At 46.6% G+C, this 26,968-nt stretch overlaps 1 protein-coding gene across 1 annotated transcript in view; it reads right to left on the bottom strand.

The window, feature by feature from the left end:
* Positions 1 to 26,968, bottom strand: part of Galnt14 (polypeptide N-acetylgalactosaminyltransferase 14) — a 228,061-nt gene that overhangs the window by 38,180 nt on the left and 162,913 nt on the right. Inside the window, exons 3-8 of the mRNA XM_021186338.2 lie at positions 22,550 to 22,648; positions 14,065 to 14,132; positions 12,711 to 12,776; positions 12,447 to 12,568; positions 3,323 to 3,410; positions 2,429 to 2,513 (exon numbers count right to left, since the gene is read on the bottom strand). Of these exons, the coding sequence (XP_021041997.1) occupies positions 2,429 to 2,513; positions 3,323 to 3,410; positions 12,447 to 12,568; positions 12,711 to 12,776; positions 14,065 to 14,132; positions 22,550 to 22,648 (528 nt within the window). The remainder of the gene's footprint in view (positions 1 to 2,428; positions 2,514 to 3,322; positions 3,411 to 12,446; positions 12,569 to 12,710; positions 12,777 to 14,064; positions 14,133 to 22,549; positions 22,649 to 26,968) is intronic.

Here is a 26,968-nt window from a genome sequence, read left to right as displayed (position 1 = left end):
TTCTGGGAATCCAGAACTCAAGGCAATTTTCTCCTGATTTCTGGCCCTTTTCAGAAGAGCCAGTATATTTTTAGGCTATCTAAAACAAGGATCTGCTGCAGAGGTCTGTCCTCTGCTTGACAATTCCTTGACCTTGCAGTCAGGAAACATCACTGATCAACACCCCTCCAAGGAGCTCCCCCTGCCCCTCCTCCTCCAGTTCTGCTCAGTGAGGCTCTTGGAGCAGAGCTGTTAGGCCACTGTCCAGGCAGAGAAGGGCCATGAACAGCACACCCGGGTCCTGACCTGGGCTCACTTCTCTGATCTGTGTCTTGACCTTTTGGCTGTATCTTGAATTCCCTCCCCCTATCCAAAAATAAAAGTGTAACTGAAATCCTAATTCCCAGTATCTCAGAATGTGACCTTATTTGGAGACAGGAGATTACTTCTATAAAGAGGTAACCAAGTTAAACTGGTAATTAGGGTAGGCCAATGTGACTGGGGTTCTTATAAAGAGGGAGTTTGGCATGCAAATGCAAATATGCCAAGAGGAGTGTGTGGGAACTGGAGAGGAGTTGGCAATCTGTAAAGAGCAAAGAGGCCTGGGCAGTCATCAGAGGGATCATCCCCATCTGGGGATGCCACATCTGCTTCTAAACCATGGCATCTGTTTCTGCCATTTAAGCAGTTTGGGTATTGGTTGCTATAGCTACAGCAAACTAATACACCTTCTTGTGTGTGTGTGTCTCTGTGTGTGTATGTCTCTGTGTGTGTGTGTGGTGCCTCCTTTAACCTACTGTGCCTCTTGTTTGTTCAAAGAGATGCCAGAGAAGCTGCTGAGAAAGAGAAAATGTTCAAGAGGCAGGTAGACAGGAAGAGCAGAGCTGACCAGGTAATTCTCTAAGAACGACGACAGGTGTCAGGAAAATTAATGGCTATGAACACCCAGGGTCATGTTTCCTGCTTTAGTGTGCCCAGAGAGCAAAGGGAGTTTTGTCTCCACAGCCAACCTAGAGGGCAGGTCAGAAGGTTGAGTTTGCCTTTGCTAGGACTACTTGCTGCTCCTGGAAGACTGCTCTAATCCTGGAAACACCACCTCCCTGATAAGCCACATACATAAGGACCAGTCCCAAGACATTTTCTTTGTATAGATGGGAGAACCCAGGTAGTAACGTCTTTGCCCGTGCTTTGATCCTCTCTTCTGAAGTACCTGCACAGGCTACCTTCTTTCCACACCCAAAACCTGTTCCATGGACTGACATAGAAGAGCCCAGTGCTCAGCCTGGTGGCAGGCAGCTCCTTTCCCTTCAGAGATAACGGACAGTGTCCTAAGTGTTATCCGGTTCTACTCTCCCTCCTGGATTCACTCCAGATCCTGCAGGTTGGAAACTGGAAGAAGAGCTAGTGGACACATGAGACACAAGTCTCACTTCATAGCTGAGCGCTGAGTCTCCTCCCACTTGTCTAGTCTACCATCATTGGGCTCTCTGATACCCCTCTAATCTTCAGTTCAACATAAGTCAATTCAATGAATAATCAAACAGCTATAATGAGGGAGGGCTCAGAGACACAGGCGTTCTTGAATAATCTTGAGCATTCCTAAGTGACTGGATGGAGAAATTCCAGTCTACTGGCCTTGTCTGTGGTTATTTAACCAATCCAGATTCCCTCTGCTGTTCTCTGAGGCAGAACTGCTTGAGTCTGGAGGTTCCCAAGAGGCCTCAGATGAGCTTGCTAACCAGTCTCAAGTATAACATCAAGTATAATATCATATCTCAATGCTGAGACCGCAGGCTCCTCTGCAGGATAGAAACTATGTTTTATTCTAAGCCAAAACCTCTCCAATGGCTATGAATTCCAGGAAGAAAGCTTGCTGTCCCAGGTGATCATGGAACTGAAAAAAAGAAAGCGTGGCAGAGCCATTTACCACATGGCCAGCTGGCTCACTTCAAGCCACCATTTTAAATAGGACAAGCATGGATGTGTTAATACACTGTGCTGGTCATGCCCTCATACCAGTTTACAGTTACAGAGTGTATAGCCTCCACAAACCCACCCTCTCTGAGCTGGATCCTGGCAACCAAGACCTTGGACCCATGGGCCCTAGGGTAAATTTCTTCCCTTACCAGAGACCCAAATGTGATGCTCTTGGACTCTTTTACATGTTAGCCACAAGGAGTCTTAAAAGCCACCATGTCATGTGTGAAGGTGAAGTGTTGGTTATCTCTCCTTGCCACAGGTCTCCAAAGGACCCAATTCCTTACCCAGAAGTTTGTGTGCAGATAGAAACCTTCTAGAAACAGAGCAGAGATTCTCTGGCCCAGGCTTTTGTTCCTGCTTTTCCACTCTTCTGAACAAACACCCAGCATGGACCTTTCTGAACCATGGTGCAGTAGGATCAAGTGGAGCTGAACCTGCCCACCCCTCCTGCAATGGCCTTTTTACTCACCGGATGGGCTCAGTGGGGTCTAGGCGCAAAGCTTTCTGCTCCAGGGAGAGCTGCTCCCACTGGAAGTGCAGGCTCCAGTCAAAGCCTAAAGCACAGCATTGAGCCATTAGATCCAGCTTCTCAGAATACCCAGAGCTCCCTTATCCCACACCTTCTCCAGTTCCTGCGGAAACTGGTCCCAGGGACAGTAAGTCCCCCTCTGGTCTGACCACAGCAGGGTCACCAAAGTTACTTCTGAATTCCCTTCTCCCACTCTAGCCTATGGAGTTTCTCTGAAGCTCTCTGCTAGGTAGAGTTAAGGAATCAAGGGCAAAGGATAAAAGGTACAGGCACAAAGGTGAGAACAATGGGCAGTTATGGGACAAAAGTTATAAGTCTATGTCTTAGGAAGGAATAACTGAGGGTTTGGGTACAAACCACCTCAAAGTTAGTATTGGGTGGAAGTGAACTGTGCTCTAGGCAGAGAGCAGGGGAGGAGCATCTCTGGTAGAGGGTGGTGAAATGCCAAGATGCCAGACCAACATAACCCAGGACTTCTTACTTCCCCTACATCCTCATGTCTAGAGGCAAGTCCCAGGTTAAAGCTAGAGTTCTGGAGGCTGGGTGTCTGGCTTATATCTACATCATTTCCCTCACCCTCCCAAGAGAAAAGGCCAAGCTGAACTGAATTTTATTACAAGATGAAGACCTGGACATGCCAGACAACCAGGAGGTCTTCCTTCATGTTTCCCACTTTGAGATGAGATGATGGAAGAAGAGGAGGAAAAGGAATGAGGGTAAGATCAGGAAGAGAAAGACTGAGAAAGCAAAAAAGGAGAAACAAGAGAAGGGGGGAAGGGGAAGAAGAGGTGGTGATGGAGGTAGGGGAGGAAGGAAAAATATTAGCTCACTCACCCCCTCTGAGCTCTGAGGCAGACTCAATATAGTTGAAGGTATCCAAGTTAATGATATCAATCACAGGACACACAACCCTTGTGTAGTCCTGCAAAACAAAAACCTGCATTCAGTTTTCAGGGAGGACCTGCTGACTGGGAGTCAGGGAACTTGGGAAGCTGGGGGTGTGATCAACTAGTGACCCTACTCTGTAGTCATATGAGGCAAGTCCAGCCATCTCCAAAGGGAACCTGGGCTCCCAAATTCTTTCACCTGAGGCCTGTGGTTCTTAGCCAAGCTAATGAATAGCAGTTCCCTACAGTAAGGTACATAGCTATATTTCCAGCTCTGAATTCCAGCCTTCGGATCAGCTCAGTACGCCACAGGCTACTCCCATGTACACATTCATTCAGTTCTTCAACACTCCTTCCTTCATGTTTTGGTTTCTATTAATGGCTATCCCATATCCTCTTCCCCTAGCACTCAAGATTTACCCTGTCCATCAACCAGACCAGGTCCTGGTTCTGACTCTAAAGCAGTGTCTCTTGCCCTTCCTAATGCTGCAACCTTTTAATACAGTTCTTCATGTTGTGGTGACCCTGGCCATAAAATTATTTTCATTGCTACTTCATAACTGTAATGTTGCTACTCCTATGAATTATAATGTAACTAGCTGATATGCAGGATATCTGATATGCAATCCGCCCCCCACCAAAGGAGCTGAGACCCACAGTTCCAGAACCACTACTTTAATTCTCCTGAGTCCACACTGACTCTTGCATAGAGAACTGCAATGGACCTCTAAGCCCTCCTCATCTCTGTTTCCTTTCCTTCTGTGTATGGCTGCCTATGCTCTTTTTGCTCTGCCAATCTGACCATGCTACTCAATTGCACAGTACTTTAATCACCACTAACATAAGGTACTTTCTAAACACTGACTCTGAGGCCATCCAAGCCTGCTTCCACGTATGAGTGCGAACGTGAGGCAATTTTTGAGCAGAACAGGCATCACCAGAGGCTGGGAAGGGTAGTGGGGCAGGATCACATAGAGATAATTGATAGCATGCACCAAAATTCAGTGAAGGGAGGCATAAGTCATACAGTTCTCCAGCACAGCAGAGAAGATAGAGATTTTAATAATTTATTATATATTTCAAAATGTTAAAGAAAAGATTTTGAATATTCTCAACACAAAGAAATGATCAGTGTTTAAGGTGACAGAAATGCTAATTAGCCTAATTTGATCACTACCTCTTGTATACAGATATGGAAATGTTGTCCAGTACCCCATACCTTAGTACCCCGTGAATACGTAGAACTATTGTGTCAGTTTTAAAAAGAAGTCATGCATTTTGCTTTGCAATTTCATCACTTAGCCCTTCCTCAGTCTGTAGCTATGGAAGTCATCAGGTGAGAGGGTCAGAGAGATGGCTCAGTGATTAATAGTGCTCCCTGCTCTACCCAGAGGACTTGGGTTCCATTCCCAGTATCCACATCAGCAGACTTATAAACACCTATAACCCTGGCTCCAGAGGATCTGATGCCTCTGGCCTTCATGGGCAATGGGTACCTGCACACATGTGTATGTACACATACATTCAGATGCACACATACCCATAACTAAAGATAAATTAATATCTAAAGAATCATATTTTCAAAATAACCAAGCCTACATCCTCAGTTCGTGGGGGATATAAAACCAATTATTTGTCCATTATAGGGGAGTATACAACCGGGCTTTCAGCCCAACCGTGGTATAAATGATCTGGGAACATGATGACTCTTGGATCTCACATTTAGTGTCAAGTGGCCTATAGAGGCTAGCTCATCTCAAGGAAGCTATCCTATATACCCACCATCCTTGGGCTATCTCAGGCTTCAGGAACTTCTGCTTCTCCTTGAAGCCTTTTAGTTTCCAGGTTCAATTTTTCCCCTGCAAATGAGGCTGTCTTCCTATTTTAAACTCAAGAATCACTGAGCACTTGATTCTAAGTTCACAGACTTAATTTGGCCCCGAGCCTCCCACATCCAACTCACGCTGACAGTAACAAGGTGCTGCACAAAACCAATCGGCCCAGGTGGCAAGGGGTGCTTGGTGCCAAGGTACCACTTCTGCTGCAGGGACGTTCTGAAATTGTCAGCTGTCAGCACTGCACCTGCCTGGGTGCCATGCTCTCTTTGGGGGCTACCCTCCAGCCACTGATGTGTGTCTGAGTGTCATACTCATATCATTTTATTTTTATAATAAAACCAAAGGTTCAGAGACATATTCTGCAAGTCTGACAAAGCCTTCATTCTCTCTTTCCCTCCTGTGTTCAGGGACTTCTGCAGCTGCACAGATTCCTTCAGTGACCCATGCACAGTAAAGGATTTTAAACACCTTCAGAGGCATGTCTAGTCCATGCCCAGCTGCTAGAGATAACCTTTAAGCCCTTGAAACATCCTGTCTAGCAGACAGTCATCATTTACCTGGGAGTCTTGGGTCACACTAGATACTCTGAGCTATCAGTGTGGTGTATGGAAGGGGTTTGTCCCAGGAAGTACCAACTTGGTCTCTGTAGCCACATGGTGACCATGAAGGTTCAGGCTCATATAGGCGACTGAAGGCCAGTTAGAGCGCTGGATACCAATGTGTAGGTGAGCTTCTCTGGTTGTCACATTGCCCGCGCCACCCCCACCCCCCAACCATGGGCTGTCTGTCATACAGTTCTTCCAGAAGAAGCAAACACTGTCTCTGCAACCCTTCTGGGAGAGGAGAGCTAAATAATCATGATGGAACTTTCCACAGGGCCCTTCTTCCTGCTGCTGGTAACCTGCTTCCTTTTACTGTAATCAATGACAAACACAAAGTAGGTAAGCTTTGCTGACTTGTAAATCCTTGCATTGAGCCCAAGAATGGTCTTGAGAACTCTTAGTCTATAATTCTGTTTTGTTTTAGTGGAAATGAAACTCTCTTCCTTATTTAAAAATCAAAATGAAAAAACCAAGTCTAGAGCCTTTAGCCTCAGCCTCTGCAGGGGTCCTTCTCCACAGCTGGGACAGACTCCCCTGTCAGGAAATGAACACTCTCCTACATGCTGTGAATGGGCGATCAGAAACTTCTAGAAGCACTCTGTCATGCTGTCACCAGCACTCCTGAGTCTTCCCCTGGTATAGGAGTTGTCGTGAGATAAAGATGAGTAAGGAGACGCCACAGTTGAGGAAAGATGAATGGATTGTAGAGTGATTAGATTCAGGGTCTAGAAATAGTCTAGGGGGTCTTTCGCCTGGCCTGGGGGAGGTGTAATGTATTAGTTAAGTTTTCCTCCTATGACCAAATACTTGACAAGAAGCAACTGAAAGGAAGGATCTCTTTGGGCTCTGTGCAGCAGGGAAGGCACGGCACAGAACCAGGAGCTCTTGTAGAAGCTGGAGTGTGAGGCTGCTTGCTTATATCTCCTTAGATCAGACAGTAAAGAGAGATTAATAAGAAGAGGGGAAGGCTACAGCCCTTAAGACTCACCCTCAGAAACCCACTTCCTCCTGCTAGAGGTCTCCTCCCACTAGCTCCATAACCTTCTACATCAGTGCCACCAGCTAGGGACCAAATATTCAAATACATAAGTTGGCAGAGGGTGGAGGATCATTTTACATCCAAATCATTCATTTTCAAGAAGCTGGGAGTGGGGGTTCATTACCGAGGTGCTACCAGGGGTGGGGTGGGGATGCATTTGTTGACAAAATATCTGGATTTCTATTTGGGTTCGGTCATGTAGAAATGTGGATGATTTTAATAGATTGGCACATTCTGTGGGATTTTGTTTGTAAATCTGTGAAGCGAAGGCAAGTTGCTATTATTTGTAAAATGATCCTGCCTTTTTAATAGAGCTCGAGTAAGGAAGCAAGAGAGGAAAACATATGCAAAGGTGTTGATGGATACATAAACTATTATTTATATGCATTTGCTGAACGTTGAAAGGATTGAGAATTCTTGAAATCTCCTTCCCATCAAGGAAATACATAGGGTAGGAGACAGAAGAAAGAAGCTTACGTTAAAATGCGCTCACCCCCCCCCCCCAGAAACCAACTTGGTGAGTGTTTCTAGAATCAAGTAATTAGGGGGAAGAGGAGGGAAATTAGGGAGTTGCTACAGCTGAGGATGGCAGAGGGGAGCCCAAGCCTAGCTTCTTTCTTATTTTGCTCTATTTTTGAAAATCTCAATCTCCAATTACAGCTTAAAGTTTTTCCATTTTCCACCCACAAGACCAAATCACGTTCTATGTGGAGACAAGGCTATACAAAGAAACCCAGAAACACAGCTGGAATGCTTACCCATTCCCTATCGGTGGGGCTGTCCCAGGGCCTGCCCTGTCCTATAGCATCAAGAGGCAGGGCTTTCAAGGGAATCTTAGCAGCCTGCAGAGGGCCCTCTAGGCTGATCCTGCCGCCTGTCTCACTAATCTCACTGTGAAAGGTTGAGCTCAGAAGGTGTTAGGGACCAAGGAGCTCAGCTCCATCATGGGGCCAAATGACTCCCAGAGGAGTGTTTGGCTGCAGGAAGTCAACTGCCCTTTGAGAAAGCAAAGACGCCTGCTAGCCTGTAGGCAAGGCTGGTTGCAGACAGAGAAATGAGTATCTCTCAGGGAATTCTTCCATATGGACTTGGAGCCATTGGGGTAGAAAGGGCTTCAGACTCATGAAGGCTGAACTTTCTTAAATCTCCCCAAGACTGGTTATCTACTAAAGATGCCCATGAGATTGGGCGCACCTCTGTTTTTATCATGTGTGGAAGAGAAGCTCATGAGGTGCCGCCTCTCACTGTTAGTCTGCAGGCAGCTAATGAGTGCTGGGGTGGGGGCGGTGGGGGGCTGAAATTCATTTTCCCCAGCAGTGTAGCCACTGGTAAGTTCCTACGTTTCAGTAACTAATCCCCCACTCATACTCATACAAGCAACCTTAGTTAAATACAGCAAGCAAAAAAGGCACACACACACACACACACACACCAGGTGTGTGGGTGCAGCCTGTAATTCTGGCACTCAGGAGGCAGATCTCAGGGCCTGCCTGATCTACATAGGGAGTTCCAGAGTAGCAAGAGGTACACAATGAGATTCTAGAGAGAGAGAGAGACAGAGACAGAGAGACAGAGACAGAGAGACAGAGACAGAGAGAGAGACAGAGAGAGAGGCAGAGAGAGAGAGAGAGTATGGGGGGGGAGAGAATATGAGAGAGAAATATGAGATTAGAATATGAGAGAGAAATATGAGAAAGAATATGTGAGAGAGAGAATATGAGAGAGAGTGGGAGAGAGAGAATGAATATGGGGGAGAGAGAATATGGGGGAGAGAGAGAATATGAGAGAGAAATATGAGATAGAATATGGGAGAGAGAGAATATGATAGAGAAATATGAGAAAGAATATGGGAGAGAGAGAATATGAGAGAGAGGATGAGAGAAAGTGGGAGAGAGAGAGAGAGAGAGAGAGAGAGAGAGAGAGAGAGAGAGAGAGAGAGAGAGAGAGAACAAGAGGAGAGGATTGAAAGAAAGATTTTAGTAGGGAGAGGTAGGGATGAAAGAGAGTCACGAGAGATGCCCCAAAATTTGGTGTATAAATGTATGAAATTGTCAAAGATCAACAAAACTAGAAAAGAATTCTTTAAGTACAATCATCTTGGGGACCCCTCTACAAGAAACATCTAATTCCAGCCATCTGGGTCCTTAGGATATATCCCATAAGCACTAAAACAGACACACAAATAAAAACTTACACATGAGTGGCTATAGCAGCATTACTGTTGGTATCCACATGTGGATGAGGACATACTCTAGAATAATTATTTGGCCATGAGAGGAATATTGGCATGCTACAGTGTGTGTGTAGCTCAAATATATGTTGGGTAAGATAAGTCAGGCTCAAAAGGCCGTCTCCTATGATTCTAATTTTATGAAATGCACAGAGCAGGCAGGTCCCCAGGTCCCTAGGGGACAAAGCAGACGAGTGGCTACAGAGGCAAGGAGGAGGAAGTAAGAAGTGGCAGTTAACAGATGTGGAGTTTTCCTCTGAAGTGCGGCGAACGCTTTATAATTAGACCATAGTGAGAGTTGTACAATCTTCAAACTGCAGTTTGAGACGGTTAAGATGGTCAGTTTGGTTACATGTCTCTCACCTGTATGTGCATGCACACACACAATGCATCTGCTATTCTGGCTAGGGTTAAATTAGAGAGTAAATGAAAGTGCTTATGGGTAAGGGGGGGGGCAGAGCAGAATACAAGGCTGGGTAAATACAGGGTGATTACAACTACACTAAAAGATGCTTCTCTGAAGAGAAAATGATCCTAAGTGGGAAGAAATGAGGCTGCGGATGTCTTTGCGTGACAGAAGTCTGCTTGATTAGTTTTCATTTTAGTGTTCCATATTTCCCCGAATGTCTGCAGTAACTGTGGGACACTTTTGTGATGGAAAACAAGGGGTCCAGGCCTCTTCTTCCCCATCTTCACTTCCTGGGCCACAGAGTTTCCACAGTACCACACCCTGGGCTTTAAGTCTACTTCTCTTTGGTATGACCTTGGCTGACATGGGGGAACATAGCCTCTCATTTCAACTTCTTCACCAAAGTTAGTGTCCGTGCCCTCTGCTCTTCACCTTCCTTGTAGTTTTTCAGCCTTGGCCTTCAGACCCTGTTTGCATACTTTAGTTTCTTCTTGACTCTGCATACCGGCTAGCAGGAGGTTGATTTTACTAGTCCTTGGCTCCTGAGTAACTCACAGGCACCAAGACCTTCCTAGGGATGTAAAGGTTCCCCCTGGAGGGGGCCGTTCAGCATCTGAGCGTTCTGCGAAGCTTCCCTGTGTTTCCTTCTCGTGAAGAACTTTCCTAATGTCAGAGTTTCATAGCCCAGTAGCTCTCAACTTTCAAGGCTGTGACACTTTAGAACAGTTCCTAACGCTGTGCAGTGACTCCCAAGCATAAACTTATTTTTGTTACCACTTCATAATTGTAATTTTGCTACAGTTATGAATCATAGAATAATTATCTGTGTTTTCTGCCAGTCTTAGGTGGCCCCTGTGAAGAGTCATTCAAATGCCACTCAAGAGGGTCTTGGCTCACAGGTTGAGAACCTCTGTCAAAGCACTTCTACTCATGGTCACCTAGTATGTGTTAGTTCTTTCTCAACCAGCACAGCACGAGTATGCTGGAACCATGTCAGACCTACTAAGTATCAGTGAATATCTTTCATATAGCCTGTTTGAGACTCTTTCCCAAATAGGCATCAATCGATACCAGCTAATTAGCTAAGGGGTAAGCGGTGCATCTACTTCTCTACTAATTCCAACACGCCACCACCTCAATATGCCGGGCTTCTAAGAACAGCTTTCAAGCAACGAGAGCCCATCTACACCAGGTAAGGTGGTGATAGGGAGGGGACTAGTTCCCAACTGCACTTGGCAACTGTGGAGTGAACACTAAGAGCTAAACTGGGAAGAGGAAATGGAGGACAACGTAGGCAAAGGTTCCTTGGAGCCCTTCTGGATGAGTATTCAGGTGGGAAGACTTTGACAGCATCTTGAGGAGGAGGAGGATTTGTGGGAAGGAGAATAAGATGACCAGGGACAAGAAGGATTGGGTCAAAGGTGGGGCTCTGGCTGGGACTGGGACTGGGGCTGGGGCTGGGGCTGGGGCTGGGGCTGAGGATGGGCAATGGGTCAGTCAGTAAAGTACCTAGTAAAGTATGTGCTGTACAAGCCCAATGATGTGAATTTGGATCCCCAGGATCCGTATAAAAGGCTAAGCAAGGCAGCACTTGCCTGGAACTCTAGTACCAGTGTGGTGTATGCATGTGGTAAGAGTAATAGCAACAGGAATATTCCTGAAGCTTGTCACATTCCCCAGTCAACCTGGTCAAACCAATGAGCTTCAGGTTCAGTAAGAGATCGTGTCTGAATGTAGGAAGCAAAAGAGGAAACACATTCCATATTGGTCCTTGGCTACCGTGTGCACTGGGGTGTGTACACACCATGTACACATACAACGCCCCCTCCCCACTACACACACACACACACACACACACACAGATAGGACACTGGCAATGAGATGGCAGGATTGAGAACAGCCCATCAGTGTCAGCACAGAAGCCGGGGGAGCCTGGAGATGCTGGGATGAGAATACAGAGGGTAGGAAGGTTTCTGGAAGGGTCTTCGATGCCAAGGAAACCCTCAGTCAAATGGGTTGCTTGTGTAAACATTTCCCTGCTCAGATCCTTCTGCCTGATTTATATGGAGAAAAAAAAATGTTTGTTCTGAACAATGCTAAGGGACTAACACCCAGTAGGGACTATTCATCAAGAATAGTCCCTAGTGGGTGTTGACAACTAGCCCCATGTGTGAGAACTTGGTCAACCTGCTGAGGGTCCTCCATCCAATGGACAAGTGGCAAGGCCTCCCTAGTTCTCTTTTGAGCAGTTTGCCCACTGGGCTCTTCTCCCCTTTCAGCAGTGTTCTTATGCAGGCAGGAGGTGAGTGGTAACGAAGAAGAGCAGGAAACCAGCCTACCCCAGGCCATGGGTTGCTTGGCTGCTGCCTGAGATGCCATCCCTAAAGGATATTAAATCATGTCACCTAACAGTCGGGACACTCTTTTCTCATCTGTGAAATAGGTATGTTACCAATGTCTGACTCCACTTCCCACACTGTGCAAGGCAGTGGTTTAGGAGGTTCATGTAACACCAGCGTCCATCACTGACAATGTGCTCTATAGTGAGCCAGAAGAACGGGCGGGCTTCTCCGAGAGGACAAAGTAATGAGGAGAAGAATAAACACATGCTTTGCTTTGTAGATTGGTGGCTGAAGCACAGAGAAAGCAGCATACAGAATCTCAGAGTAATTCAAGGGTGAGCTGAAAGGATCTTCCATTCTCAGCACCTGGCCTCCTGGCTTGGCCCACAGGTGTTTTGTGGTATGCATGTGGTAGGAGCCATGGATGAGACAGACTCCTTCCATGGGTGGATGGGAAGACAGAGGCCCCTGGAACTGGCTCTCTCTCCTGCTGTCTCCCTACAGTCAGCATTCGGGAGACTAACCCTCCCCAGAACTCAGATACAGTTCCGGGGAATGTTGTTCTCTTGCCCAGGACACCGAATGCTACCTGTTACCTCAGCTTGACTCACCTCTTTTACCCTGTGTAACAGGGGCTGCAGCCAATCCCTGTTCACCTCACAGTGGCTGTCCAGGAAGGTCAGAGTGGTGCCTTGGGCAATGTCAGCACCTCGCATCCGGGACCTGACCAGACCTGGATAGTGAATGAATGTCCAGATGGGTGTCACTGTTGTTCCAGTGTCCAGCAAGATCACATAAGAGTCATTCAGACACATAACACTACCCCCATGCCCCACACACCACTTGTGCCAGCTCTGCCCCATGGCTCAGCCTACCTTGCCGCTCATTGTTGCGCAAGCACTTCACCTTGGGCAATTTGATGAGTTGCTTGCAGTCCTCGGCTGCAAAGACAAAGGCCATGCTTAGAGAGCACCTGGGATGTGACCATGTACGAGCAAATAGGAAGGGTCAGGAAGGTAGACCTACTTGTCTTCCCCACCCTGACTGCAGAGCCTGGTCCTCAGTTCAAGGTGTTTCTCAGTCATGGACAGGGAATGACAGTCACTGAGTAAAGTGACCTCAGCTGGGCCCATTTGGAACAGGTCAGCACACAGCTGGACCTGCATGCTTTCATGGAAATGGTCCAGATGTGGATCCTTGGTCAGGTCATACCAGGGCCATCTCCGTTGCTACACACCATTGGGTTATTAATTCGGAGTCTCTTCACCACAGTAAGTCTAGTTTTAAATGCCTGGAAGCCAGCAATGGAAGAAAACAACTTTGGACTTTGCTTTTAGAACATGAGGGCCACCAGAGTTTTCCAACACAACAGAGCTGATAATGGGTGGGTGGTCTCCAGCCTGACGAACAAGAGCCCCAAGGCCTTTTGAGGAAGGGTCCCACTGCCTCCTTTAGAAATGGTTGACTGAATAGAACTACAAACAGGACAGTGGCTGTTAGAGGTTGGAACTGGCACCATGGATACTTGAATCTGATCTTTCTAAAATCATTGCGACTTTCAGACTTAAATAGATGTCTAGGGATCCCATCATGTTTTACTTGGGAAACTGGATCAAGGAGAAAAACTGGGTGGGCCCTGGGTTCTTTTATGATATAACTAAGGAGATGTGACTCAGGAGCTGATGATCTCCAGAAGGTGGAATGGCCCAAAGGCTCACACTGTCATAGGTGTGTGTTGGGATGTCCCATGAGATTCTCAGTGTCAAGGTCCCTCAGAGAGAGGAACATGGCAGCCTCAGTTCCTGTGGGCATATTAATGCAGCATCAACATCAGGAGTTTGATGGGACTTTGGGTTCTAATGATGGTCCTTTGAGTTTGTGGTTCCTCTTCCTTTGTCTAGGAATGTAAGCTAGAAGCTAATGACACAGATACCATATGCACTCATCCACACATGGACACTCACTCCCCAACCATCCCGGGTGGGAATCTAACAAATTTAGGAAACTAGGTCCTCAAAACCTTACAGCAGAGAGCAGCCAAAGTTTTCTCAAATATAAAGTTGCTCACTTTTTGAAGCTTAGTCATAAACACACAAGTCTGCTACCCAAATTGGCTTCCCTTCACCTCTAGAGTCTCAGTGACCCCCGACCCCCGCCCCACTATCACTCATATGCAGTGGCTAGGACCAGACATTTCTGACTCCGTTGTCAATAATCAATGGTACTTACGGTCATTGCTAAAGTCATCCACTAATATGATTTCCTGGATCAGATGCATAGGGGTGCGGTTTAACACACTGTGGGAAGAAGAGAAATTATGACTTCTACTAGATGCAAAATTCATGTACCAACTCCATTTTTAAATATCATCACATAGGAGGAATGAAGATGTAGGGGCAGCAGAAGATGCCCAGTCATCCTGTTCTTACTCATCCAGGGCACTGGGGATATAGTTCTGCCTTCTTCATTACAGGTGCTATGCTGCCCGGTGACCCACTCAGACAGAAAACCAGGTGGTACCAACGACACCCCTCCTTCTCCCCAAACTCCAGTCTAATATTTCTATTTGAATCTTACACTTAAACCGCTATCACCTTGTCTGTGTCTGTTCTGGTCCATCCTCTTTTACGGGTGAGTGAACAAGGCCTTACTGTACAGCCCAGTCTGGCTTTAAACATCTGATCCTCCTACCTTGCCCTCCCAACTACATGATTATAAGCACATCCCACTATCCTTCACTTCAGTTTGCCTACTTTTATTTGGTTTATCACTGTACCCTCTACCTGCCCTAGTTCTTCTCAGTCCTAGGCAGTTTTTCTGGTGGCCTTCAAGTGACCTTTAAAACGCATACATCCAATAGTGTGGATTTCCATGTGCCCACAAATAAATAGATGAAATCCCATTGTGCCTCCTCACTATCTACACTGCAAACCCTCAGCATGATCCACACCACAGCCTCGGATCCCTGAGCTTACGTATGCTGCCCGCAGCTATTCACACCTAGCACTGTTACCTGAATTTCTTCTACCTGTTCACTATTAAGAACCTCTTCTTCAAGGCCTTGAAATGGCCCTAAGCTGCCCACAAGGGCCAGTTCAAATGTCATTTCCTCTCTAACAGCTTTCCAATCTACTTAGGGAGAATTAATTGTTTCCTCCCTTGGGATTCTTTCACAGGTTTTTAGCTGGAGCTTCTTACAGCACTTTTCCCTTCCTGACACTGGCAGCTTTTACACCTTAAGTTTTACACCTTATCAGGCAGCCTCCTGCCTGCCCCTGTAATCCTGGTGTCAAGGTTGAAGCCCTGGTGAGAGAGGAAAACACTCTAAAGAGAGACACTTGTCTCTCCCTCCAGCTATCACAGTCACTGAATTAGTGTTTAACAGACACAGAGAATCCAAGCTTCAGGTTGACCTCCAAATTAAGAATACAAATGGCGTCTGCCCTGTACCTATTAAATTTCTGCCCTGTACCTATTAAATGAGTGGAACTAGGGACAAAACTCTGTCAAGCCAGAACAAGTATTCAGTCTCACAAATGCCAATCCATAAAATCCCTGAGATTTCTTTTCTCTTTCAGATACTGGAGATCTCTGTATGTATACATGTGTACATGTTTGTGTGCATGTGCATGTGTGTGTGTGTGTGTGTGTGTGTGTGTGCACTTGTGCATGTGTTTGTATGCATATGAAAGTGGAGGTCAGGATTCAATGTTGGGTGTTGTGGTGGCTTGAATGAAGATAGCCCCCATAAGCTCATAGGAAGTGGGACTTTAGGAGGTATGGCCTTGCTGGAGTCAGTCTGTCCTTGTTGGAAGGAAGTGTGTCACTGGGGGTGGGCTTTGAGGTTTCAAACACTCAAGCCAGGCCTAGTGTTACTCTTTCTTCCTTCTGCCTGTCAATCCAGATGCAGAACTCTCAACTACCATTCCAGCACCACGACTACCTGCGTGCTGCCATGCTTTTTTGCCATGAAGACAATGGACTATAACCTCTTAACTCTAAGGCAGCCCCAGTGAGATGTTGTACTTTTTAAGAGCTGCCATGCTCATGGTGTGTCTTCACAGCAAGAGAAACCCTCACTAAGAAAGATAGCTTCTTGAATTACTCTCACCTTGTTCTTGAAGGCAAGATCCCTCACTAGGTAGACATGGAGTTCAGCAGTTTGCCATGACTACTGACCAGCAAGCCCCAAGGGTCCTCTCGTCTCCGCTTCCCAACGCTATCACTATGGAAGTACACACAGCCATCCCATCCCCAGCTTTTTTTCATGGGTGCTGGAGATCTGAACTGAGGACTTTATGCTAATGTGACAAGCAAGCACTTCTCCGGATGAGTTATTTCCCCAGCCCTCGGGGGAATGTTCCCCTGAGGGGGATATTATAGTCCCCTGAGGGGAATAATACAAAACTATTATTTAATATTTCCCTCAAAATTGCTAAACAGATTTAGTTCCCTGTCTGCCAAGTTGAGAATGTTTTGTTAATTCTAAATCTACATTTTCTTTACTTATAATAAGAATGGTAAAATAATTTCCCATAGAAAAGTTGTTTTTCACCTTCCCTATTCATTGTATTAGAGATAAAGTTCCAACGGCTGCTAGCCATTTAGCAGTGTTTCTTTAAATAACACTTTTTTACCTATTCTTTGAGAATAAAGAAAGCATGTATAAACCCTGGTTCTCCCCTCCTGACTCCCTCTGACCTCCTCAAATGTCCTCCTCCAAACTCCATGTCCCACCCCCTTTTGTTCTTTATTTATAATCATTCACTGAACCCATTTAGTGATGCTCATATTCACATGGGTGTAACATCATCATCACCAAGGATGGACAGACCAGCAGTGGCCACACCTCTCCCAACAGCTATCAACTTGCCAACTGCACTCCAGTTAACGGTGGGATCTTGTGAGCCCTCTCGGACCATGCTTGACCTTTGACTGGCTTGGTCTCCTTGTGCAGGTGACCATAGCCTTCTGAGCTCACGAGTGCAATGTCCTTGTCATGTCCAGCATTTCTCAGCTTTCTTCCCCACCTTCTGACTCTCACACTCTTTCCATCCCATCTCCTGCCTTGGGAGAGGGGCTTGACATAGACGCTCCACTTAGGGTTGAATGCTTAAGACACTCAGTCTCTTCGTTTTGCCTGGTCGTGTGTCTCTGCATTTGTGACTACCTCTTGACAAAAGGAGCTCCTTTGACCAAAGCTGAGACTTGCAGAGGGCCTGGGTCAGTTCCAGGCCCCACTCTGGGCCCACTCTTGTGGGACTCTCCCCATTAAGGAATCTTTAAAACAGAATGCCTTACCCCATTTTTCTCAGACTGGACTTGACCTAAAAACCATCTCTGTTAATAGTGAACCTGACACAGTGAAGGTAACTTGGGAACCAAATCCCTTTGCCCCACAACAGGATGGGTTAACCCACCTCAATGCTAAATTTACAATATATTATAGCCTTTGTTTCCTGGACTACTATAAATTACCAGATGACCACAGGCGTGGTAAGGAGGGAATTATGCTTCTCCTCACACCTTCACTGATTTCTGTCTCTTAATTTCTTTTGGAATACTGGGAAACTATGGGGGTTGGTTTATGAACTGGAGAGCCTAGTAACACCCCTAGAGATGGTAATATCCCATCCTTTGATTGGGTCTATATGTTGGAAGGATGTCTACTGCACACCTCCTGTGTGCTGGGCACTGAGTACTGAATGAAGAGCACCAGGGAAGTCAGTTCCACCCCCCAGAAGCCTGTCCTTCAGCATTATAAAGCTGTTATGCTTGGGACAAGTGACCTCGCTGTTATTCTACATAGTAGTCGATCTATAGAATGGGAGTAATTTACAGTGAGAGAGTCTTCAAAAGGACCATGGAGATAATTAATGGGGGAACCTATATGACTGCATTTATTGGAACATTTTGTACTAAGTGGTAGTGGATAGTAGGCATTCTTACTATGCCGTGTGTTGTTAATGATTTGCTCAGTAAACTGAGCTCTCAGGCTAGAGATGACAGACTCAAGAGGTACAGGCTTGGTTTCAGTATCCACTGTGGGTCTCAGAACTCTTCTGAGATCTCCAAATGTCATGGTTCAAAAATATTTCCGCTTCACAACAGCCACTGCAATACACTCGGAGTCCAGTGTATAGCAGAAGCGGGTGGGGGTGGGGGGTTTCTGAGCATCTCTCTTCTCAGATCTGCCTGAGCCCTGTTTCCAGTACAGCCCCCCCCCCTTTCTATGCAGGATGCAGACTCTAGGAGAAACGAACTTTGCCTGGAGCTACCTTTATTTATGAAGCCTCAATTCTCACCATGGCAACTAGTGTAAGGTGGAGAGAGGAGCCCCAACACAAAGCCCGGGCAGTTGTCATTGACTATGGGGAGGTAGGGGACACGGTAAGGAAGGAGGCTGCAGCCTCTGCCATTCAGTGGTGGGAAGAGACTGCTCCCTGTGATTGTCCCAAAGAAAACACAGCAAACCTCAACCACCAGCTCTCTAATCAGGGCAGGAGGGGAGAGGGAGGCAGACAGAGGGAAAAAAAACCTGCTTGAAGAATAACCTCTAATGAGGTTTGATTACACTGGAAGCTTCTCCATTCGATTCCCCCCAAATCCCTGCCGGCTCTTTGAAATTCAAGAGTTCTCTTCTGTGAACATCAAAGGGTAAATCGCGTGTAGCTCTGAGCAGGTTGAACTGAGAGATGATTAGCGAATGAAAAATGTCCAGGGTTTAAAACAGAGGGGGTGAAAAAAAAAACCAGAAAGGGAAAGAAACCGTCAGCAGTAAGTGCTAATTAGACCATTTCCTGCTAACACCTGGCTTGCTTGTGCCTCTGTCGTCAGAGCAATTGAAGTGATGGTCCAGGTCTTCCTAAAAGTGCCTCTAGGCTCCGAGGGCCTGAGAAGAGCGTGCACTCTGGGTACCTAAGGTGGCTGGAAAAGAAAGTTAAGTCCAGCCCAGGGGCTGTGGTTCTCCACAGGGCCCCTCCTTTCAGCACCCCCCCCCCCCCACACACACACCCACACACCATCCAAAGCTTGGCTGTTGTGCTCTCTGCCCTAAGTCCTCCCCACGGCTTCTTCAGTGCAGGCTTCTCACCTGCTGCCCCTCAGCATAGCAAATCCTCCTGTTTCCCCAGGGCCCAGCCAGATAGAGGGTTTGTCTTGCTTCATTTTGGATCTGTCTCTTTCATGCAGTTACAATAAATAGAATCTATGACTTCCTCCACTCCCCTAGATTCTGTGATCTAATTACGGGATCTCTGTGTGTGTGTGTGTGGGGGAGTGTCCCAAGATAATGTCAGGGTATTTTGGGGAGTGCCAAGTAAGCCCTACAACCTGCTTGCTGTGTAGTCCTGAATGGGTCTGCTCCCTGCCTCCGTTCCTTCTGTAATTACCTTTCTCTTCTAAAAGCAGGTGATATTAATACTTGACCTACTTCACAGGCTTTTGTGCGTTTGAAACGAGGAAATCTATTTGAAATTGCTCCGTGAACTCCACAGTGTTATATGCAAGACAGGTTTTATCAAACGCTCCATAAATACCAACTGAAAGAAGACCCAGGACCTGCTGGCCGTGTACTTGTTCCGGAGCGAGACAGATCTGGGTTTAAGTGTGTGTATGGGCAGCCTCTCCTTGTCCGCAGGAGGACTCCAGTCAGCAGAACTAAGCCTTCAAGCACCACGGTTCCCCGGCTTTGTGAGCATCGTTTAGCACCATGCCTGGCACATGGCAGTTGCTCTCGGAATGTGGGCACCGATGATAGATTATTGAAGCTACTAGCATCAACAGACATGATGCACAGCTGAGATTCTCAAAGCCTGAGCCCCGAGCCAGCGGCATCGCCACAGCCTGGGACTTGTCAGAAGTGCAAATTCCCAGGCCATATTCCAGACTCACTGAGTCAGAATCTCTGAGGCTGGAGCCCAAAGAAGCATGTTCTAGCAAGCTCTCCAAGAGACTCTGGCATCTCCTTACACTGGAGCGCCACCACATCAGAGCACGGTTATCTATCAGGACCGGAGGCTCATAATCACACTGTTGCCTCCCCTACGCCAGCAGTAGATCCCAGTCTTTTGCTTACTATGATTAATCTTCATGGGCACACTGGAGGAATTATGAGACACAACTAAAGAAATTAGTAAAACATCCTCTGAGCATGTCTGAGGAGGTGTTTCCAGAAAGATTGCCATGTGGATTCTCCAAGTGGGGAGGGAAGACTCAACCGCATGTAGGCAGCACCATACCTTGGGCTAGGGGCTCAGACAGTACAAACCTGGAAGGAGGAAGCCTACTGGTGAACAGATTGACTCCTCTTGAGTGGGTACACATACTATGGCTGCCCATGGATGTCAAATGTCAATGACTTCAGTCTTAAATGTGTAATCATACCAGTATATCTGTCTCCAGGGAGCCTTGTGTATGTCAGTCTTAGACTGGGGCTGTGCCAGTCTCCTCTTAACTCAATTACATTTATCTATCTATCCATATATTTATTTATTTGAGCGCGCATGTGTGTATGTGTGTGTGTGTATAGCTACCATGGCCCTTATATAGAGGACAGCTTTCACTAGTTGGTTCTGTCCTTCCAACATGTGGAACCTTTGGGTTGAACTTTATTTCCAGACTTGGTGGCAAGTGCCTTTACTGTCTGAGCCACCTTTCTTTCTGTTCCGTGCTCCCCACTCCTACCTTTTATTCTGAGGCTTCAATTTTTTTGGACTGGTTTCTCTGGTTCTCCAGCTGATAGCCTACTATAGTTAGACTATGGGGCACTGATCTTGTAAATTAATCTAGTAAATTCCCTTTTATAATCATAGATGTGATGTGTTCGATCCTGCAGAAAACAGTTAACCTTTTAGCACTTAGTTTTCTCTGAAATCATCTCAGAGAATTAGTAGTAATCATAGTTGTTATTTAGCAGAATGGAAAACAGAGGCAGAGAGGTTCAGCTCCGGGTCACATAGCTGTTACAGTCAGAGCTAGACAAATATGGCCCCAGAGACCAAACTCTTAACTACCTTCACCTGGAAAAGTGCCCCGCTAGGTCTAGAATCTTACCAGTGAGGCAGAAGGGTTGGGGTATAAAGTCATGGACCATGCATGTTCTTTAATCTTGTAGGAGGTGAACAGTTTACAGTTTCTCCAAGCAGTATAGGACAGACATCATGACTCTCTCACACAGATCGCTATCTGCTATACCACTGGAGAGTTCTTCAGGGCTTTCTTTCTGTCCTCTGGAGAAACTCAACAGTTCATCAAGGTTGCAGTTCTCCCCATCATCCTTCCTATGATGCTCCCACCAGGCCTGAGCCTTGTGCCTTTACAGTGCTCAGCTAGGAAGCAAGAGCACACTTGAAATAAGGATGGAGTCCTCATAGAAGCCATCCTTTCCTTGTCCCCTCTGTATGCCTACACTGATTTGCTAACAAACAAGGCACTTCACTATCTATAGTGACACTCTGGTGACACTGATAGTGACCTGAAATGTATGTGTGTATGTGTGTCGGGTGTATGTGTGTGTGAAGAACTGTTGTCTTATTGGGCAATCTCATGTAAAATGAGGCCCCTATGAGATGAATACAGAAGCTAGAGAATGGTTGGTAGCTGGAGAAAACAGACAGCCATGATGTACCAAAGACATGTGGGATGCAGGTGAAACTGCTCTTTCTTTTACTTGGGTGGATCCTTTCCTATAAGGGATTCCTTGGCCCTACACAGTAGACATTCACCAGTTAGTGACCTGTGCACATAAGGTGTATTATGGTTCCTTGGATTAAGCCTACTGCTGAGCTTACTGTCCTCCACCCAGAATTCCCCACTGCCATAGCACATAGATGTGGAAGAATGGAGACAGTGTTGCTTGTCTATTGGAGATGAAGAGGGGAAGGTTTGCTGTGACTCTCTCTGGTCATCTGTGTATCAGACAACCTTCCCACATGATGCCCAGCAAACTATATGTCTCTGGGACATGAAGTGTCATAGTTAGGGTTTCTAGTACTGTCATGCCCAAAAGCAACTTGGGAAGGAAAAGCTTTACTACATCTTGTGACTCAGGACACATTCCATCACTGAGAGGAAGTCAGGGTAACCGCCTAAAGTCAGGAGCTGATAGAGAGGCCATGGAAGAGTATTGCTTACTGGCTTGCTTATGTCAGGACAGACCTCTTCCAGCAGTAACACGTCTGAGGCTGAGTGTCAAGGTGGCCAGGAAGCTCAGGAGAAGCAGGACTGGAGTTGGCAGTAGATGCCCAGAAAGCATACATTAGTGATTGACTACCATTGTCTCCACATCCCAACACTCTCTCAGCTTTGGAAAAGCATAACAGGATGAGCAGCCTAGGGCACACACTCAAGTCCTGATCCTAGCCAGAGGCTGGGGATGGAACAAGCAACTCATCTGTCTGAGCTTTTTCTTCATCAGTTGGGATCGGAGCAGCCCATGTCTTCAGATAGCCTAGCGTAGAAGGACAAAGGGCCTGTTATCCATTCCTCTGCTTGATTTCTGAATGTTTGCAAGTGACCAGACACTACTGGCATCTGTCTTTCTCTTTAAAAATGGGACGATGGCCTCTCTCATCAACATGGGAGGAGTGGCAGAGGGGAAACATAGGATGTATAGTCTGATACCCGGTACATGCCTGCAGGATGCCCAGGGAGCAGTTACAAGCTTGACCAAGTACCAGGCTAGTGTTGACCCATAGACAGGAAGATGGCTTACCTGCGGATGGTTCTGAGTAGAGTGGAGCGTGCCTCGTTGTGGAAGGTGATGATGATGCTGGTGGGAGGAAGGTCCGTGCAATACACAAGCAGCGAACATCTGGCAAACAAAAACAGATGATAAGTAAGGCCTTAGAGTGCAAAACAGAACTAAGCACCTGGGACTACGGGCTTCATCTGAGAATGACTGAAGTTAAATGTCCACCACCTGGGTGAATCCTGGGCTTGGAATTTAAACAGAAACAAATATGATTACTTACAAACTCCCGAGTTCAAGGACAGCATCTCCTAACAGTGGGATGAGCCAAACTTGAACTCTACTCAAAATCTGGGCCCTTTCAAGTCTTCTTGCCCCAGCCCCTGGCCAAACAGCAGAGCCAAACCAACAGAAGCCTTATGATACTGACTTCTGGACCGGCAGCTTCAGGGGTGGGGTCCTCTCTGAGGGCTGGCTTCCTATCCCCCACCCCTTCCCAGTCTGACTTACTTAAAGAAGCAGAGCCCTATAACCTCAGCATAAGCCATACAGTTTCGTGCTGAGAAAGCACTTGCTTTCACGCGTCCAGGATTATTTTGTATGACTATTACCTCTGGGGTAATTTTAATTTAATACCTTGCCTCAAGTGGAAATTGTAGCCCGCAGCCTGAGAATTGCTATAATAATGGAAATGGGTTGTCCGAGGGAGGCTGGTGCCACTGGGGGCTGGCATCTGGGTGTAGGCTTCCTCCTGTTTCTCATGATTTCAGGGGTGGCCCAATTATGGGTGGGGTTTTGGAACATGGAAAAAAGAAGTAAAGAATGTACTTGGTGGGTCCGCTCTTTGCTCTCATTTTTCCCGATTCTTGTTTAGCTTTTAGCTGAAAGTCCAGAGACCCACATACGGGCTTTGAGGAGACTGAGTCCTCTGGTATAGTTTGGAAATAATTTGTACAAAGATGCCTTTTCAATTATCCTGGAAACAGGGCTCACATTTTAAACCAGACTCTCACACAAGTCTGGGAATGAAATACTCAAGATCTCCAGTCCTGGGCTAAAAGAACTGATGTCTTCTGTGGTCACTCTAGTGATGCTGCCTTGATGGCTCTTTGGGACCAAATGCTTAAAGACTGCATGCTTATGGGATAGGCACAGGGAAGCCAGGATCAGAACCAAGAGTTAGGGAAGAAGATAAGGTAAGGAAATGGGGGGAGGGGTAAGCCATGGCCTGCGGACCTTCCTGTCCCACCTCAGAGCTGCCTTCTTCTCCACACCACTCCTTCCCAGCCCACTGCAACTTTGTAGGGGAGCAAATGAAGTCCTGCATGAATATGCATTGTTGACATGCACATAGATATGCCCAAACCTCAGACCCATGGCAAATGGCAAAGCCTTTCTCAGTTATTGTCCAGGACAATAACAAAGCCTTCCCTGTGGTTTAAGTACAGATATTATGGATGACTATCCTCTAACTAAAAGCAGTGTGTGCAAAAACTATCCATAGCTTCTTTTTCCTGGCTGCCTACAATAACCTGAAACTGCTTCCTTACAGCCACTCCCACCTAAGCTACCCCCGCCTCCTTGTTCAGCTTTATACAGTAAATTGGCCTCCATGGTTAAGATGTATATATAAGTTAAACATGTTGAGTGTCCAGGGTGTGGCTGGAGGTACATCTCCATCAGAGCCCTGGCCCACGGAACCCCAGCTTTTCTGTATGCATGTCTGTCATTTCTTCGTCCCAGATAGGTCACACCCTAAGCCGTGAAGGTTGCAGCACAGCTTCTTTTTTCATAGTCTTCCTCAAGTGACTCCTGAGGTATAAAGTCCAGATTCATGCCCTACTCTTTAAGATTCTCATGTGCTCTCTAGCTCTCTGCTATTGCTCAAGCCATATGGAGCAGTGTCCTCCATTTCTCTACCACTTGAGGAGTTCCTAGTCATCTGTTGAGACTTGGGGTAAATGTCCCCCTTTTCTGGGAAAACATTCCATAGCCTCCAAGAGGCTAATGGTCTGTTGTTTATACTAAACATATGGAAGATGTCTCTGTTCTAGTACATCTCACGATGAGACTGTACCCCTAACCTTACTGAGTTCATCCAGGGAAGAAGCATAGCTCAGTCCATGTTGGCATCTTCATAGGGGAGTACACGTATACCAGATGCTCTTTTAGAGAGAAGGAGGAAGGTCAGGACCTCCATGCCCAGGTCAGTAGGAGACTCAATACTGTCACCTGTGAAATGTGGTGAAGGCTCTCCTCCCAGACTGGCTATGAAGGCTGTAGATAACTCACCCAGAGCATCTGGCAAGTGCCAAAGGAATGGAAACCGGAAATAGCTGAACCAGCCTCCAAGGCAGCTTTTCTCAACCTGTGGGTCACGATCCCTTTAAGAGCTGAGCAACCCTTTCCCAGGGGATGCATATCAGATATCTAGTATATCAGATAGTTACATTGCCATTCATACCAGTAGCAAAATTACAGTTATGAAGTAGTGACCAAAACACTTTTATGGCTGGGGGGGTCACCATAACATGAGGAACGATATTGAAGGGTTAGCAACATTTAGAAGGTTAAGAACCACTGCTCTAAGGGAGGTATTATGTGTATTGACTAGAGGTGCAAGCTTACCGGGCAGAAAAAGGAAGTGAGGTTGGGGGTGCGGAAACAGAACTGTTAAGGTTGCAGGCAACAGCTGGAACCTAGGTGCTATACTCCCAGACCTGGAAGCTGCTGTGTCCAAAAGGGTAAGACACAAGCCTTGTCTGGGGTCATACCAGGAAGCCCAGGAGCTCTGCTGCTGTGCATAAGCCCAGAGGTCAGAGGGTAAGATGGTGTTTCACATTCTCAGGTTCACATCCTTCCTTACGCTTCTCTGCTTCTGCTGTAGCCCAAAAGGATCCATAGCAGCCTCCAAAGAAAAGCAAACTGAGGCTCAGAACTCCCGCCCCAAAGAACACACCTGGTTCATGTATGAGATGAAGGCACTCCAGGTCCCATGACTCCTTAGCTGGTACTGGTCCCTAGTGTCACATACACTCGCTAGTTCAGGGCAAAGTGGCATTAAGCACACAGGCATCCATGTGTCCTGCAAAGGAGTCACCTGCCATCCAAGGGCTGGCCCTCAGCCTGCTCAATGACAAGCACTACGTACTGATAATATGGACTCAAGCCTAAGAAAAATCCTTAAAGCTGTATCCTTAGAGGAGAGTCAGCCCAGACAGTAAGTGGGCTCTCTGAGGGAGGGACCTAAAAGATTAATCAAACACTGAGGTCTCTCGGGCCATGGAGGGAATGAAGAAGGCGGCCAGTCCTGACGTCTGGCGCCAGCAGATGGACGAGAAAGCATGCTGATGATTTATTAAAGATTCAGGGGGTTTATTGAAGAGAGGAGCCAAGTAGGAAAGATTGGAGGAGGGGGGTATGCTTAGGTCATCTTCTGAACTAAGAGGACACATTAGCTATGTGGGGAAATAGAAATGTGTGTGTGTGCGCATGTGTATGTGTGTGTGTGTCTGTGCATGTGTCTGTGTGTCTGTATGTGTGTGTGTGTGTGTGTGCATGCCAGCATGTGTGTACATGCTCATGTGTGTGTGTGCATATGTATTTGTGTGTGTGTGTATGTGCGTGTGTTGTGTGTGCATATGCCACCATGTGTTCACATGCTCGTGTGTGTGTGTCTGTGTGTGTGTGTGTGAAGTGTCTGTGTGCTGTTTAAGGCAAGATAATCCCATCACAGAAACTCCTGAATAACACGTTCCTCCAGAATGATTTAAAATAGTTTTGTGCCCTCTTCTTTTTTGAAGGACTCAATGGAGACCCATGATTTTCCTAAATTAAGGTGAGACTCAATGTCCCTCCTGGTTTCCCAGCTCAAGAAGGTTCAGTGTCACTGACTGCAGGTGCTTCCAGGGAGCACTTCTGAGGTCAGTCCTGTGCATGGGAGTAGCCTTAATCATCCCTTCCCTTCCCCCACTGCAAGTCACTGTGTCCTGCCCACACCCCACACCTAAATGGGCATGACAACCACACACAGTACATTAGAAATATGCCTGTCCATTATTCCAGTAAGTAATGATGCTCACAATGCCTTCCATTTTCTTTCACATGATCGTAAAATGCTACAGCTGCCTGTGAGGGAGAGCATGATGACCGTCATGGTCACCCCCGTTTTGTTAATGAGTTGGGAGCTTTTAGTGGTCCCCACAGCCCTAGAACACATGGTCTTCCTCTCACCACATGCTGAGAGAAAATACTTGATCATAAATTATAAACATTCAGGATTTTATGCTCACGCATAACAACCAGAGGGAGCGATAAGAGAGGCAAGCCAGCTAGCTTTATAACGGAGTGAAGGCGTGATTATTATTACTATGGGGTTGGTATAGAAGAGAGTGGCTCAATAGCTGTGAGCCTGGAAATGGGTCTGGCACCCTGGAAGAGGGA

Source organism: Mus caroli, unplaced genomic scaffold, assembly GCF_978045245.1.
Source record: "Mus caroli unplaced genomic scaffold, Mus_caroli_1 scaffold_18, whole genome shotgun sequence".
Taxonomy (NCBI): domain Eukaryota; kingdom Metazoa; phylum Chordata; class Mammalia; order Rodentia; family Muridae; genus Mus; species Mus caroli.
Note: the sequence above shows the minus strand (reverse complement) of the source record. Positions and strands in the feature narration are given on the sequence as shown.